This window comes from Mustelus asterias, chromosome 6 (assembly GCF_964213995.1).
Source record: "Mustelus asterias chromosome 6, sMusAst1.hap1.1, whole genome shotgun sequence".
Taxonomy (NCBI): domain Eukaryota; kingdom Metazoa; phylum Chordata; class Chondrichthyes; order Carcharhiniformes; family Triakidae; genus Mustelus; species Mustelus asterias.
Window position 1 is genome coordinate 58,640,268 of NC_135806.1, and position 16,584 is coordinate 58,656,851.

At 44.3% G+C, this 16,584-nt stretch overlaps 1 protein-coding gene across 2 annotated transcripts in view; it reads right to left on the bottom strand.

Moving 5' to 3' along the window:
• syk (spleen tyrosine kinase) overlaps positions 1-16,584 on the bottom strand; it is a 138,755-nt gene that overhangs the window by 70,142 nt on the left and 52,029 nt on the right. For both annotated transcript variants that reach the window (XM_078214362.1, XM_078214361.1), the window contains exon 2: positions 15,032-15,491. In XM_078214362.1, the coding sequence (XP_078070488.1) occupies positions 15,032-15,433 (402 nt within the window). In that variant the 5' untranslated portion in view covers positions 15,434-15,491. The remainder of the gene's footprint in view (positions 1-15,031; positions 15,492-16,584) is intronic.

Below are 16,584 nucleotides of genomic sequence, written 5' to 3' on the forward strand. Positions count from 1 at the left end.
AATGTCACCATCTGCGGCCATGACCAGCAGGACCACGACACGAATCTCCTGAACTTCCTACGCACTGCATCTCGCCTGAACTTGACCTACAACAGGGAGAAGTGTGTGTTTCGTACGCGCCGTTTAGCCATCCTAGGATACGTGGTGGAAAACGGGGTCATTGGCCCTGATCCAGACCGTATGCGCCCCCTTTCTGAACTTCCCTTGCCTGCTAGTGCAAAAGCACTGAGAAGATGCTTAGGCTTCTTCTCTTATTATGCGCAGTGGGTTCCCAACTACGCGGACAAAGCCCGTCCGCTCATTAAGTCCACGAATTTTCCCTTAACGCCAGAGGCCCGATTGGCCTTCGATAAATTGAAAGCCGACGTCGCGAAAGCTATGATGCACGCTGTAGATGAGTCCATCCCCTTTCAGGTGGAGAGCGATGCATCTGATTTCGCCCTGGCCGCTTAACCAGGTAGGCAGGCCCGTCGCATTTTTTTCCCGCACCCTCCAAGGCCCCGAAATTCGGCATTCAGTGGTGGAAAAGGAGGCCCAGGCCATTGTGGAGGCCGTCAGGCACTGGCGCCATTACTTGGCAGGAAAACGGTTCACCCTGATCACGGACCAGCGGTCCGTGGCGTTCATGTTTAACAACACGCAGAGGGGCAAGATCAAGAATGACAAGATCTTGCGGTGGAGAATTGAACTCTCCACCTATAACTACGACATCATGTACCGTCCAGGGAAACTCAATGAGCCCTCGGATGCCCTCTCGCGTGGAACATGCGCTAGTATACAGGAGGACCGTTTGCAGGCCCTCCATAATGACCTATGCCATCCTGGGGTCACTCGGCTCTACCACTTTATAAAAGCCCGCAACCTGCCTTACTCGGTGGAGGACGTCAGGTCAGTAACAAGGAGCTGTCGGGTTTGCGCGGAATGCAAACCGCACTTTTACCGACCTGACCGGGCACATTTAGTCAAGGCCACTCGTCCCTTCGAGAGACTGAGTGTCGATTTTAAGGGCCCCCTTCCCTCAACAGATCGGAATGTGTACTTCCTCAATATCATTGACGAGTACTCTCGGTTCCCTTTTGTTGTTCCCTGCTCTGATACATCCGCTGCCACGGTTATCAAGGCATTCCGTGATCTCTCTACCCTGTTCGGGTACCCCGGTTACATCCATAGCGACAGGGGCTCGTCGTTCATGAGCGATGACTTGAGGCAATTCCTGCTCTCATACGGGATTGCCTCTAGTAGGACCACGAGCTACAACCCTAGGGGTAATGGACAGGTGGAACGCGAGAATGCTACTGTCTGGAAGGCTGTCTTACTGGCGTTGAAGTCAAAAGGTCTTCCAGTCTCCCGTTGGCAAGAGGTGCTCCCTGATGCGCTCCATTCTATTCGCTCCCTCCTGTGTACGGCAACCAATGCTGCTCCCCACGAGAGGATGTTCTCATTCCCTCGGAAGTCTTCCTCGGGGACCTCATTACCATCTTGATTGACGTACTCAGGACCCGTCCTCCTGCGGTGACATGTAAGGGCCCACAAGTCCGACCCGTTGGTCGAACAGGTCCATCTCCTCCACGCCAACCCTCAGTATGCCTATGTGGCATACCCTGACGGGCGAAAGGATACGGTCTCGATCCGAGACCTGGCACCAGCAGGGGACGTAGCAACCCCTGTCGCTCCCATACCCCCTATTACAAACCCTTTATCTCTTGTTTCTTCCCCGGACACGGTGCGGGCAGCATCGGGACCGTTGCTTAACCATTTTACTCCCATGTACAGCTTGCCTGAGCCCAGAAGATGGTCGCCACTGCAGGGCGTGTCAGCATCCCATGGACTACCGTCGCCTCAGGGTCAACCGGCCTGTGAGTCCGTGGAAGAACAGCTGGACGCCGCCTTGGGGAGAACGCCACCGCAAGTGCCTACTCCGGTGTCACCGCCGGTATTGAGGAGGTCACAACGACGGTGCGGTCCCCCTGACCGTCTGAACTTATAGACTGCTGACACTTTATTCTGTTTTTGTACCCCGCCGGCCTTTGTTCTCAAAGGAGGGGTGAATGTGGTGAACCATCGTTGGTTCCCACTGGATAGTACTGAGCCAGGGGCTGGCCAGTACTACAAGGATGTACATATGTTACTGTTGGATTGTGCTATTGTTGCTGTTGGGGTTAGGGTGGGGTTGTTACACCTTTGTATTGTAGTGTTGTGGCACATCCCAGTCGGGCTCCGCCTCCTGGGAGAGGTATAAGAGTCCCTGCTCTGGCCGGGACCCCTTCAGTCTGGGATAGTGTATATAAGTACTGGCTGCTTCATTACAGCAAATAAAAGCCTTTCATTTACCGAGCTTCAGGCCTCGTGTTTGAGTAGCGCATCAAACAGCAAGTTTCCTTTCCTTGAAGGGCATTAGTGAACAAGTTACGTTTTTAATGACAGACTGATAACTTGATAGTCACTTTTAATGATACCAAAGGTTGTGTTTTTTAGATTTTAAAAATTGAATTGAAATTGTAAGTAATGCACAACTGCCATAAGTGACATGTAATGATGCCATGTCGAAATGACACCATCAAAATTGTAGAAAATACCAGTCTTAAAACTTTGCACATAGTAGATACGCAATTTAACTACCTCCATTATTGGATAAAACTAGTTCTCAGAAAAAAGCTATTTCTGTCTCATTGCTAACCATGATATTTGAGGAATTACTGCAGGACTTCCAATCTACTGCTGTAACTTGATGCAAACCTCAGAGAAATGGCGTGAATGGCCTTTCACACCCATTTGGATAAATTTCCATCAAATTTCCATTATTGTTATGTCAGGAAATTATGAAAGCTCCAGTGGAATTGCTCCTTGTTATTTCTAATTGAGAATATTTCCTGTATTTTCTCACCGGAAATGCATTGACCCAGAATGTGTTGGTATGGGTCAATTCGCAGTGTGCCCTGATGTTAGTATGTCTTGCATGTTTAGGTATTTAAAATTTTGACTCAAAGATGCTGGAAGGGCAAGTTGGTAACATTACAGTGAGGGCAATAGGGCATTTTGGAGCTTGATGAACAATGGGACAAATTAAGTACATCCCTAACCCATTAAATTAAAGGATGAAGATCTGGACAGAGGAAGGACTGAGAGTGGGTGAATGTAATGTTAAATCACTCGTGCAAAGAGAACCAAAGGGAGGGAAAGGGTGATTGGATGAATAGTTTGAGAAAAACAGCAACAAAGGAAAAGTAAGCAAAATGTAAATAATTTAAAATTTAGCAGTTTAAAATTTTCTAACAAGCGCAGGGTTCGCAGCATTGTCTGAACTTGCAGATGAAATGTAGGACAGGCCCTCTCAGATAGGTGTAATGGTGACATGTCAGCCCATGGATTTTGTGCTCGAGTTCATGGAGTGGAACTTGAGCCCAGTCACCTTCTGTCTCCGGTGACAATTTCCAAATGACTATTCCGTGTTAATGATTCAACTATCCTTATCAAGTCCCCACAAAATAAATTTGTCCCCTTGAACTTATTGTTATCTTAGAATCTCAACTGAAAGAAATCACTAAATATTAAAAGGAATGTTGTCTTAAACAAGGTCCTCATATTAAAAGTCTTCTCTGCCAGGAATTTCCAAGTTAACTATGTTATCTTAGGATAGACGTTCATGGGGTTATATTGTAGCAGAATTCATTATTGTGGAATTCTCCAATATCAGCCCTCAGATGTCTAACTCAGACCCCTAGAGTTGTGTGTATATGTGGATCCACAAGATAATATATATTTGAGATTTGATGCTTCTAAAATACAGGTCTTTTATTGAATCCAGCTAAAAGTTAAAAAGTTTATTTATTAGTCACAAGTAAGGCTTACATTAACACTGCAATGAAGTTATTGTGAAGTTCCCCTAGTTGCCACACTCTGGCGCCTGTTCGGGTCAATACACCTAAACTGCACATCTTTCAGACTGTGGGAGGAAACCGCAGCACCCGGAGGAAACCCACGCAGATACGGGGAGAATGTGCAAACTCCACACAGACAGTGACCCAAGCCGGGAATCGAACCCAGGTCCCTGGCACTGTGAGGTCCCTGACACTGTGCCACTGTGCTGCCCTGTAGTTATAGGCTACAGCTTATACATGAAGTTATAGATAGTAACTAAAGTAATCATAACATGTCAATAGTGTAATAAAGATGCCTGCAATTTCTAATTTGACCTTATCAGCAAATCTTGGATCTTCAAACAAATATATAGAAGGAAATTATACTCTTAATATCCAATATGGTTCTATTAGTACCTCTGTCTCAGTTATAGGGAATCCAAGCTGAGTTAGGACTCAACCTATGTCCAAAGATTGCTGAATAACGACCGACTGACCTTGTCCGCTAGTCATATGTCTTATTGAAGAGTAAGTTCATCTGAATTCAAAATGACTTTGATTGTTAATTGTACCAGTGAGAGTGACTGGTTCAAAAAAGGCTTATTCAGAAAGTTTGAGACTTCAGACAAGCAGCTGGCTACTCTGGTTATTTTATAGTCTGAAGGTGTTTATACATATTGGCAATAATTCAAATTAGGAGCCATATTTATGTTAAGTTTATGTGTCAACCTGCTATTTTGTAGTGCTCACTTGGGATTAATACTGTATAAGACGTTGGTTAGGCTGCATTTGGAGTATTGTGTACAATTCTGGTCACCACCAGAAGGATGTTAATGCATTGGAAAGGATGCAGAAGGGAATTACCAGGATGTTGCCTGGTTTGGAGGATATGTACTATGAAGAAAGCTTGAGCAAACTTGCATTTGATTTTAATTGGAGCTTCAGAGGATGAGGGGATACCTGATAGAGGTTTACAAGATTATGATAGGCTTAGATAGAATGGATAGTCAGAGTCTTTTTCCCAGGTCGAAAGGTCAATTACTAGGAAGCATAGGTTGAGAGTGAGGGGGAAAGTTTAAAAGAGATGTAAGGGGCAAGTTTTTCACACGAATTATGACACATGACAGGATCCTCACATGACACAATCACAAGCAGACTGTACCATTTTTAATATTACTACTTACTCATTGCATATGGCATTGTCCAAATAATCTAGGTAAGAATGTATTATTGTGTGGCCAATTTGCCCTGTTCGTTTAAGGCCACTGCTCAGATATTCTCTCCAACAATAGCTATGAGACCATCTCATTTCCACAATATGTTTTAAATATTTAATGAAGACAATGTTATTATCGAGAATGATCAGTAATGAAAAAAATGCTAATTTTCACATGCTTATCACATGATGGCAGGATTCATATCCAACATGGCAGGTTAGCAGTGGGATCATAGAATCACAGAATCATAGAGTCCTACAGTGCAGAAGGAGGCCATTTGGCACAATCCCACCTAGGCCCTATCCCCACAACCCCATGCATTTACCCTAGCTAGTTCCCCCGACACTTAGGGGCAATTTAGCGTGGCCAATCAACCTAACCTGCACATTTTGGACTGTGGGAGGAAACCGGAGCACCCAGAAGAAACCCATGCAGACACGGGGAGAATGTGCATACTCCACACAGACAGTGACCTAAGCTGGGATTCAAACCTGGGTCCCTGGCGCTGTGAGGCAGCAGTGCTAACCACTGTGTCAAGACAGAGTGAAATTGGTTGTTCTGATCCACAATTCAAAAATATTTCTAATTGTAAAGAATGTATGATCAGCCCTGCAGATAAAAAACGCGATTCTTTATCCGTACATCGAACAATTCGGAGAATATGAGTTCTAATCCAATCACTTTGAGAATTTGGATTACATTTTTAAAAGTGGAAATAAAGCCATTGGATTGTTGTAAAAGCCCAGCTGGTTCACTATTTATCTTTGGGAAATGCAACTTGCTGACCTTACCCCAACTGCCCTATCTGTGATTCCAGTTCAGCGTCAATGTGATAAAGGCTCTTAGCTGTCCGCTGCCCTAGTAAACTATTCAGTTATATCAGGAGGTGTGGGATAGAGGGAAAGTTGGCCGATTGGATAGGTAACTGGCTATCTGATTGAAGACAGAGGGTGGTGGTGGATGGAAAATTTTCGGACTGGAGGCAGGTTGCTAGTGGAGTGCCACAGGGATCAGTGCTTGGTCCTCTGCTCTTTGTGATTTTATTAATGACTTAGAGGAGGGGGCTGAAGGGTGGATCAGTAAATTTGCTGATGACACCAAGATTGGTGGAGTAGTGGATGAGGTGGAGGGCTGTTGTAGGCTGCAAAGAGACATAGATAGGATGCAAAGCTGGGCTGAAAAATGGCAAATGGAGTTTAACCCTGATAAATGTGAGGTGATTCATTTTGGTAGGACTAATTTAAATGTGGATTTCAGGGTCAAAGGTAGGGTTCTGAAGACTGTGGAGGAACAGAGAGATCTTGGGGTCCATATCCACAGATCTCTAAAGGTTGTCACCCAAGTGGATAGAGCTGTGAAGAAGGCCTATAGTGTGTTAGCTTTTATTAACAGGGGGTTGGAGTTTAAGAGCTGTGGGGTTATGCTGCAACTGTACAGGACCTTGGTGAGACCACATTTGGAATATTGTGTGCAGTTCTGGCCACCTCACTATAAGAAGGATGTGGAAGCGCTGGAAAGAGTGCAGAGGAGATTTACCAGGTTTGCCTGGTTTGGTGGGTAGGTCTTATGAGGAAAGGTTGAGGGAGCTAGGGCTGTTCTCTCTGGAGCGGAGGAGGCTGAGGGGAGACTTAATAGAGGTTTATAAAATGATGAAGGGGATAGATAGAGTGAACGTTCAAAGACTATTTCCTCGGGTGGATGGAGCTATTACAAGGGGGCATAACTATAGGGTTCATGGTGGGAGATATAGGAAGGATATCAGAGGTAGGTTCTTTACGCAGAGAGTGGTTGTGGTGTGGAATGGACTGCCTGCAGTGATCGTGGAGTCAGACACTTTAGAAACATTTAAGCGGTTATTGGATAGGCACATGGAGCACACCAGGATGATAGGGAGTGGGATAGCTTGATCTTGGTTTCAGATAAAGCTCGGCACAACATCGTGGGCCGAAGGGCCTGTTCTCTGCTGTACTGTTCTATGTTCTAAATCACAAGTATGGCCCACCACCATAAGTGCCAGCCTTTTCAGCAATACTCAAATAGTATTAAAGAAAAAGGCAGCACCGCTCCACGGCAAGTGTGGTTTCCACTCTAAACCCAGAACAAGCTTCCCATGAATTCCATCAGTTCTGCATTAAGATGTCATTTTGTTGAGGTGTGTGGAGGAAGCAGGAGGCGATGGTGACAATCTACAAATGGTGAATCAGAATGATCCAGGTCATGTCGTGCAATGTATTACAAAGCGCACAGCATTACAAAATATTTGCAGCACAGAAATAGGCTCAACATGTCCATGCCAACCCTTCTTCATTTAACCTCTTTAACATATCCTTTGATATCTTTTGCCATCATGTGCTTATCTCACTTACCATTCTGTTAGTCGCCAAAGCTACTCCCTATAGAAGGGGGTTCTATATTCTAATTATTCTGTGAATAAAGATGTTTTTCTTGAATTTCCCATGGATCTATCAGTGACTATCTTTATTTAAGGTTCCTTGTTCTGATCTTGCTCACAAATGGAACTCTTCTTTATATGAACCCTGGTTTGGTTCGGGCGGCACGGTAGCACAGTGGTCAGCACTGCTGCTTCACAGCTCCACGGACCTGGGTTCAATTCCAGGCTTGGGCCACTGTCTGTGTGGAGTTTGCACATTCTCCTCGTGTCTGCGTGGGTTTCCTCCGGGTGCTCCGGTTTCCTCCCACAGTCCAAAGATGTGCTGGTTAGGTTGATTGGCCATGCTAAAAATTGCCCTTAGTGTCCTGAGATGCGGAGGTTTGAGGGATTAGTGGGTAAATATGTAGGGATATGGGGGTAGGGCCTGGGTGGGATTGTGGTCGGTACAGACTCGATGGGCCGAATGGCCTCTTTCTGTACTGTAGGGTTTCTTTCTTTCTTTCTTTCTAGATCACCTCTCAGTCTCTTATTTATAAAAGAAAAGTTTCCTGATAGGTATAACTTCTCATTTCTGGCATAATAGAAACATAGAAAACTACAGCACAAAACAGGCCCTTCGGCCCCACAAGTTGTGCCCAACATATCCCTACCTATAACCCTCCATCCTATTAAGTCCCATGTACTCATCCAGGAGTCTCTTAAAAGACACATCATTCTGGTAAATTTTTATTGCTTCTTCTCTGGTGCCTCTTCATCACTTTTGATAATATGGAGAACAGTACTATTCACAATGCTCCAAGTATAGTCTAACCAAAGTTCTCAAAATACCTTAACATGATTTATCTATCTTTCAGTTCCAGTTTTCTAAAACCAAAGTCCATGCTCAATTTTAACCCACAACAATGCTCTGCTCTCCCGGAAAGTAGATCCTGCCATTCAGAAGAGGTTCTCCTGAGATGGGTGCAGTGAGCTGGGAAATTTCATGTGACCTGATTTGGGAGCAAAGAATCCTGGCCTTATTTTCAAGGAATTGTGTGGCCTCTTTATTCTTCCCACCAAATTGTGTTACCCCCAGTCTTACCTAAAAGAAGTTCATTTGCCAATTACATACCTATCCTGAAAATGTATTAGTGTCTTTCTGTATTTTGTCACATGCTCATGCTGTATTAACTATATCTAGTGTCGTTCACAAATATTGAAATTATAACTGATTTCTGATATAAAATTGTTTAAGTAAATAATGAACATCAGTGCTCCCATCACCAATCCTTGAAACACGTCACTTCCCACTATTTGCTAATCTGAATATATTTAATTTTTATTCTTTGTTTACCGTCTTGTGGCCAATTTGACATTCCTTCTGCTATAGGTCCTCTGATTCCATAGTTTCTGACCTTAGTCATGAGTTCAGCATGCAGTATCTTATTTTACACTTTTTAGAAATCCAAATATATTGGAGCAGATTCTTACATACCTGACCTGCAAGGAGCTGGTTTGTCAGAATACCTCAGATTGGGCGAGCAGTCAGAAGCCTTATGGTGGCTGGGGTGGGGGAAGGGGGTGGATATTAGAGGCCAAAGGCCTCTGGATTTGGTGGTCACGTGGGTAGGCCGGGAGGCCTTCTGATGAAGGTGGATCAGAGGCCCTGTGGGGGGTTGGAGGGGAAATTGGGGCCTGTTGGTGGCCCCAAGGGAGAGGGAGAGGCCAGAGGACTTGTGGAAGAATCAAGGCCTTTTGACACAGGTCGCTGGAGGAGTGCCTGTTCACTTGCAAAGTTTTTTCAGACCTGCATCCAGGAGGTAGGACATGTGAAGGCACCTATCTCCCGGATCCACCAAGTCCTCATCTTGATCAAGTTGCCGGGATTCCCATGTTTGGAAAATCTGGCTGAGACGGGTAAAGTCAAAAGCTACTCCCAGCCTCATTGTTATATTCAAAATTCTAACCTGCTTCCTTCGAATGAGTTGGCTGCTTATGTCATAGAACCCTACAGTGCAGAAGGAGGCTATTCAGCCCATCGACTCTGTGCCAACCACTTCTAATAACTTCTAATTTCAGTTAAAGCCAGAAATGGGCAGCCTGGAGGCAGGTGCGTGTCAGGAAGCAGATTTATTGGATTTTAACCCCATACCCAACCTCAAACCTACATCTTTTAGGTTAAAACTCAGGCCATTATATCTACTGCATTATCCTTATCTATCCAAGAATTCAAAGAGTTTGTTCAATCATGACCTGCCATTTTGGAACCTACGTTGTTTACACATTATTATATTTTCAGTACGCTGTCAGATGTTATATCTATTATATCTTTCATTAAGGAATCCATTGTCTTTCCGACTACTGATGTTAAACTAATTGACCTGTAATTCCATGGAGTTGTTCTATCTCCCTTTTTAGATATAGGAATCGTATTAGCTGTCCATCAGTCCTCCAGTACTATTCCCTTTTGTAATGAAGTTTTGTTTTATAAATGTGCACTGACACTGATATTGCTACCCCAACTTCTTTCATTAGTTTCAATTTCAGTAGTTTGTAGATAAGCCATCAATTACTGTACTGTGCAGCCTGAAAATGAAAATCCTCTGTTGGGAAACAGATGAGCACAATATACATGCTAAGATAGAGCACCAGTCAATTGTGATGTTACATTGTGTGACACAGTGGTTAGCACTGCTGCCCCACAGCGGCAGGGACCTGGGTTCAATTCTGGCCTCAGGTTCCTGTCTGAGTGGAGTTTGCATGTTCTTCCTGTGTCTGCAGGGGTGCTCTGGTTTCCTCCCACAGTCCAAAGATGCACAGATTAGGTTGATTGGCTCCTTAGTATTATGGGGACTAGAGGGGTAAATACATGGGGTTATGGGGATAGGGCTTGGGTCAGATTGTTGTTGGTGCAGGCTCGATGGGCCAAATGGCCTCCTTCTGCACTGTAAGAATTCTAAACATCCTGTATCTGGCTCAGATTTTGTTGCAAGGAGACATCTCACAGTGTTATTTAGACTTTTCCCCCAATCCTTGTAAAGGTTTTGTCCTGAAAATTACTGGAGGTGCGAGCTGATAACAGCATGGCGAAGACATCAGACAACCGGGACTTAGTGAAAAAGAAGTTGAGGAATGAGGAGAAGAAAATATGGTGAATTGGAATCAAATCAGATACAGAAAGAGGAGGAAAGAAAGACTGGAAAGAAAGACAAAAGAAACGGAAACAAAGTGTAAAGAAATAAATTTTTAAAAATCACTAAGACCAATTGACTACCTGTAGAAGTGAGACTTCACAGTTGCAGTTGTTACTATTCTGGCTGAGGAGAGTTTGTGGCATTGCAGGAAAGTACAATTTCGTTAAAACAAAACACTGAGTACTAACCCTAACTTTCCGTGATAATTTTAACAGGCAAATCATGTGGAAATGAAACACTTTCTTAAAATACATGGGGAAGTTCGGGGTAAGCTGGAATTTTCGCAAGACGGCACGCTGTCTGCGTGGGTGCTCCGGTTCCTTCCCACAGTCCAAAGATGTGCGGATTAGGTTGATTGGCCATGCGAAATTGACAGAGGATTAGCAGGGTAAATATGTGGGGTTACGGGAATGGGACCTGGGTGGGATTGTGGTTGGTGCAGACTTGATGGGCCGAATGGCCTCCTTCTGCAATTCCTGGTTTATCTCTTCCTCACCAGAAATTGCTGAACAGTTTTAATTTTTTATTCACTCTGATGCAATTATCAGTGGAAAGTCGAGCATTTATTACCTCTCCCCAATCACCCTTGAGCAGAAGGGGTTAAGCAATCTTAGAACAGTACAGCACAGAACAGGCCCTTCGGCCCACGTTGTTGTGCCGAGCTTTGTCTGAAACCCAGATCAAGCTATTTCCTCCCTATCATCCCGAAATACCATCCAATAGCTTCTTAAATGTTGCTAAAGTGTCTGACTCCACTATCACTGCAGGCAGTCCATTCCACACCCCAACCACTCTCTGAGTAAAAAACCTACCTCGGACATCCTTCCTATATATCCCACCATGAACTCTATAGTTATGCCCCCTAGTTACCACTCCATTCACCCGAGGAAATAGTCTTTGAACGTTCACTCTATCTATCCCCCTCATCATCTTATAAACCTCTATCAAGTCTCCTCTCAACCTCCTCCGCTCCAAAGAGAAAAGCCCAAGTTCCCTCAACCTTTCCTCATAAGACCTACCCTCCAAACCAGGCAGCATCCTGGTAAATCTCCTTTGCACTCTTTCCAGTGTCTCCACATCCTTCTTATAGTGAGGTGACCAGAACTGCACACAATATTCCAAATGTGGTCTCACCAAGGTCCTGTACAGTTGCAGCATAACCCCACGGCTCTTAAACTCAAACCCCCTGTTAATGAACGCCAACACACTATAGGCCTTCTTCACGGCTCTATCCACTTGAGTGGCAACCTTCAGAGATCTATGGATATGAACCCCAAGATCTCTCTGTTCCTCCACATTCTTCAGAACCCTACCTTTGACCCTGTAATCCTTTAACTGTTTCACATTAGGGAGGGAGCTCTGGGTTTTGACCCAGTAACAGTAAAAGAACAGTGATATTCCGTAAAATTATTCCAGTGGAGAAGGAGGCCATTTGGCTCATCGTGTTTGCACCAATCTTCCGAAAGAGCTCCACATCCAGGCCCACTCCCCCACCCTATTCCTATAACTCTGCACATTTACCATGGCCAATCCACTCTAACCTGCACATCTTTGGACACTAAGCGGCAATTTAGCTTGGCCAATGCATCCCAACCTGCACACCTTTGGACTGTGGGAGGAAACCGGAGCATCCAGAGGAAACTCACGCAGACAAGGGGAGAATGTGCAAACTCCACACATACAGTCACCCAAGGCAAGAATTGAACCTGGGTCCCTGCGTTGTGAGGCAGCGGTGCTAGCCGCTGTGTCACCGTGCTGCCTCCCATTTCAAGTCAGGATGGTGTGTGACATGATCTTCGACAGCATCTTCCAAACCTACAACTTCTACCACCGAGAAGAACAAGGGCAGCAGATTTATAATCACTACTTGCAAGTTCCCTCCAAGTATGGGTTTGAAAGATGCTGTCAAAGGAGCCTTGCTGAGTTTCTGTCATGCATCTTGTAGATGGTACAGAGTGCTGCTGCTGTGCATCGGTGATGGAAGCAATAAATATTTAAGGTAGTGGATGGGGTGACGATCAAGCGTGCTTCTTTATCTTGGATGGTGTTGAACTTGAGTGTTTTTGGATTTGTACTCATCCAGACAAGTGGAGGATATTCCATCACACTCTGACTTGTGCCTTGGCGATTTGGGAGGCAATTTACTCATCACATGAATTCCCAGACTCTGATCAACACCTGTAGCCACAGTATTTATATGGCTGATCCTGTCAAATTCCTGGTCAATGGTAACCCTCAGGATTTGATAGTAGGGGATTTTGCAATGTTAATGCCATTGAGTGTCAGGAGAAATGGTTAGATTCTCTCTTGTTGGAGATGGTCATTGTCTGGCACTTAGCTGACAAATCACACTCCCACCACACATTAGCCCAAAGTTGAAATTTGCCCAAATCTTGTTGCATGTGGGTAGGGCCTCCTTCAGTTTCTCAGGAGTCATAAATGGTACTTAACAGTGTGGAATCATCAGTGAATAACCCCACTTCTGACCTTACAATGGAAGGAAGGTCACTGGTGAATCAGCTGAAGATGGGTGGGCTTAGGACAATGCCCTGAGGAACTCCTGCAGTGATGTCCTGGAGGTAAGATGATTGACCTCCCCCAAGAGCTCACCCATCTTCTTTGTGTTGTGTATGACTCAATCAGTGGAGAGTTTTCACTGATTCCCATTAACTTCTGTTTTGCTCGATCCCATTGATACCGCACTCGCCCAAATGCTGCTTGAGTGTCAAAAGCAGTCACCCTCAACACACCTCTTAAATTCAGCATTTTTGTCCATGTTTGACCAAGGATGTAATGAAGTTGAATGGTGGCGAGTGGCCCTGGTTGAACCAAAACTGAGCATTGGTGAGCAGGTTATTGGTGACTAAGTACTGCTTGAAAGCACTGTCAATAAAACTTCTATCACTTTGTTGATGAATGAGAGTAGACTGATGAAGCAGTATTTGACTGAATTGGATTCGTTCTGCAAATTTGTGATTCGTGGACAGGACATACCTGGGGATGTTTCCACATTTTCAGATAGATAGCAATGTTATGGCTGTACTGGAAAAGCTTGGCTAGGAGTGAGGGTAGTTCTGCAGTACAAGTCTTCAGTATTGCAGCCAGGAGGGTCTCAGGGCCCAAAGTCTTAGCTGTATCCAATGCTGCTTCCAGATGTTTCTGGATATTGTGTGAAGTGATTCAAATTGGCTGAAGACTGGTACCTATGATGGTGGTGGTCTCAGTAGGGGGCCAAGGTGGAGCATCCACTCGGCACTTCTGGCTAAAGGTGCATGCAAACACTTCATTCATGTGCTGGGCTCTGCTGTCATTCAGCATTGGAATGTTTATGTAGCCTCCTCCTCCAGTTAATAGTTTAATTGTCCACCACCTACACTCATTGTGCCAGTGCTGGTCCCCTTGCTTGTCGATAACAGTGAAGTGAGGCATATGCCAGGCCATGTGGTTACAGATTTTTGAACAACACTGGTGTATGTTGAAACTCCCATTACTCTGGCAACAAAACCTGGGCCAAACACTTTTCTTCAAACAGAACTTATCAAAAGCAATTCTTGCCTAAGTTATGTGTTTGTGATATCCTTTGTTGTTTACACTGGGGAGTCAGTTAGCTCAGTTGGTTCGATGGCTGGTTCGTGATGGAGAGTGATGTCAACAGTGCCAGTCCAATTCCCGTACTGGCTGAGTATATTCAGGAAGGCCTTCAGGTTATTCAACCTTGCCCTTAGCCTAAGATATGGAGATCCTCAGGTTAAATCACCACCAGTCAGTTCTCTCCCTCAAAATGGGGAACATCCTATGGTCATCCGAGCCTATGGAGAGTTTGCGGTTTAATTCTAGACCAAATCAAATTCATGTATCACCGTTTATAACTATTCAATCTTGCTTTTCATTTTCTTTGACGTCTTTCCTTTTAATGTTGTGAAAAAAAAACTTTCCGGGTCAATTGAAGTGTCAAAAGCTGTGACAAATAGATATTTATTAGGTAAGTGTATCCAAAGATTTGGAGCAAAGGTGGGTAAATGGAGTGGAGGTAAAGATAAGCATGATCAAATTGAATGACCTACTTTTGCCCCACATTCTCTCTTATTTCCTTTGTTCTTCTTTCTTTGCAAGTGATTCAACTACATCTACCCCAGATGAGAGGGTGCAATGAGCTGAACATTACGTACTCACTAACAGGATGATTGTCCTATAGGATATGAAAAGTAAAGGTCAAATATAGGAGGTCAGATGATACCAACGTTTTTTGCTGTACAGAAGCTTGTCTCCATAGATAACACTCCCAGCCTGTGAAATACACAAGGCTCACCCTGCCAGTGAATCCTATCATGGAATACAATGCAAACATACATGCTTCCGTTAAAATAAGAAGCCAACAAAACATTTTCCTACCTGTAAGTTCCATGTCTGTTGAACATATTCCCTGATCAGATGGTCCTTCAGGTCTTCAAATGGCCCAGTCTTTGGTTCGATTCCCATTGGTCGCTTACATGGTTTTTTCAGAAGACAGATGAGGCCATCAGTCTCTTCAGTATGGTACTCAATCACATCTACAGGACTCTTGTGGGACTTTCCTCCAGTTATGACGTAGCTTCCACTTAATTCTCTTTCTATCGTATAGTGATGACATTTTTTATTGTATGCCACCGACAGAGCAAAGCCCCCAAGGTAGTTGCGACTCTGACGCAAAAGGTAGAGACCGTCAGCCTTGCCAGCCTGTGTCAGAAAGTCCTCTGCTTCATCCCGGGTGATGCTGCCGTAGAAATAGGGTAGATGATTTACCCTCTCTGCCATTATATTCGTTGAACCTTATATCTGACACAAGTTTTCCTCTGATCTTCTCAATTGTGACCTTGAAAGCAGAACAAAAACAGGTTGCTAAGTTTAGAGTCACTGACTTCTTAAAAACTGAAACATTCGAACCCTTGGGTTTAAATTGCAATGAACTACACACCCTTAAAACATTATTTTCAGATATAAATTACAGAAATAATGAAACCATAAAGTGTTCATAAAGTGCAGGACCTTCAATAGACCTTCAATTTGGATAGTCATAAATAGATTTCTTATTATTTTGCAATTGATTGCACCAGTACTTCATGTGCAAGGAATAAAATTGTTACCATCGTAACATATCAGAATGCTGCTACAAATACAGGAATCAAAATTGTAAATATTCACAAATTAAACTGAAACTCTGGTCTGGATTTTTCATTCTTGCATTGGGAGCACAGAGTCAGGGGGAAAGTCCCAACTCTCCGGGAGAACGTGCCGTGGATGTTCTAAATTTAACTCTCCGTTTATCCTGGAGAAAATGCCCAAGGGCTGCCGGCCAGAGGCAGGCTCTGTGAAAGGTCAGACTCAGTGCTCTGGAACTTGCAAGAAAAAGAATAAAACAAACAATAGCCCACTAGCTCTCACCCCTCAGACACTTCCCAGGGCCAATCCATGCCTACCCATGCCATGCCATCTCATGCCTCACCCACCTTCATGGCCCCTCATACTCCCATGCCAACTTATGCCCCTCTACCATCCTCCTCATGGCCCTATATCATTGCTGCACCAACATAGTATCAACTCATTACAACCAATGTACCACCACCCTGTCAATGCAAATTTCCCTGGTACTCTAGTTCTTCCATTAACACATGAAATTAAGTAATCAGTTGAACTCTTGATGCATGATGAACAATATATCATTCAGGAGCTATTATTTTTACTGAACAGATGCCCAGCTAGTATTCAAACAGCAAAGTTGTGCAAGTTCCAAAGCAAATAATATATAAAACAGAGAATTCCACTGCAGATGGTCAGACATCTGACAAGTACCTCTGTAGCTTTTCAAGCTCGTAATGCATGCAAGCTTCACACTAGGTTTGGCTGTGAACAGAGATGAAAGACACTGAGGCTGGCAAAACCTGCCACTGTTACCACCCTGTTACCAA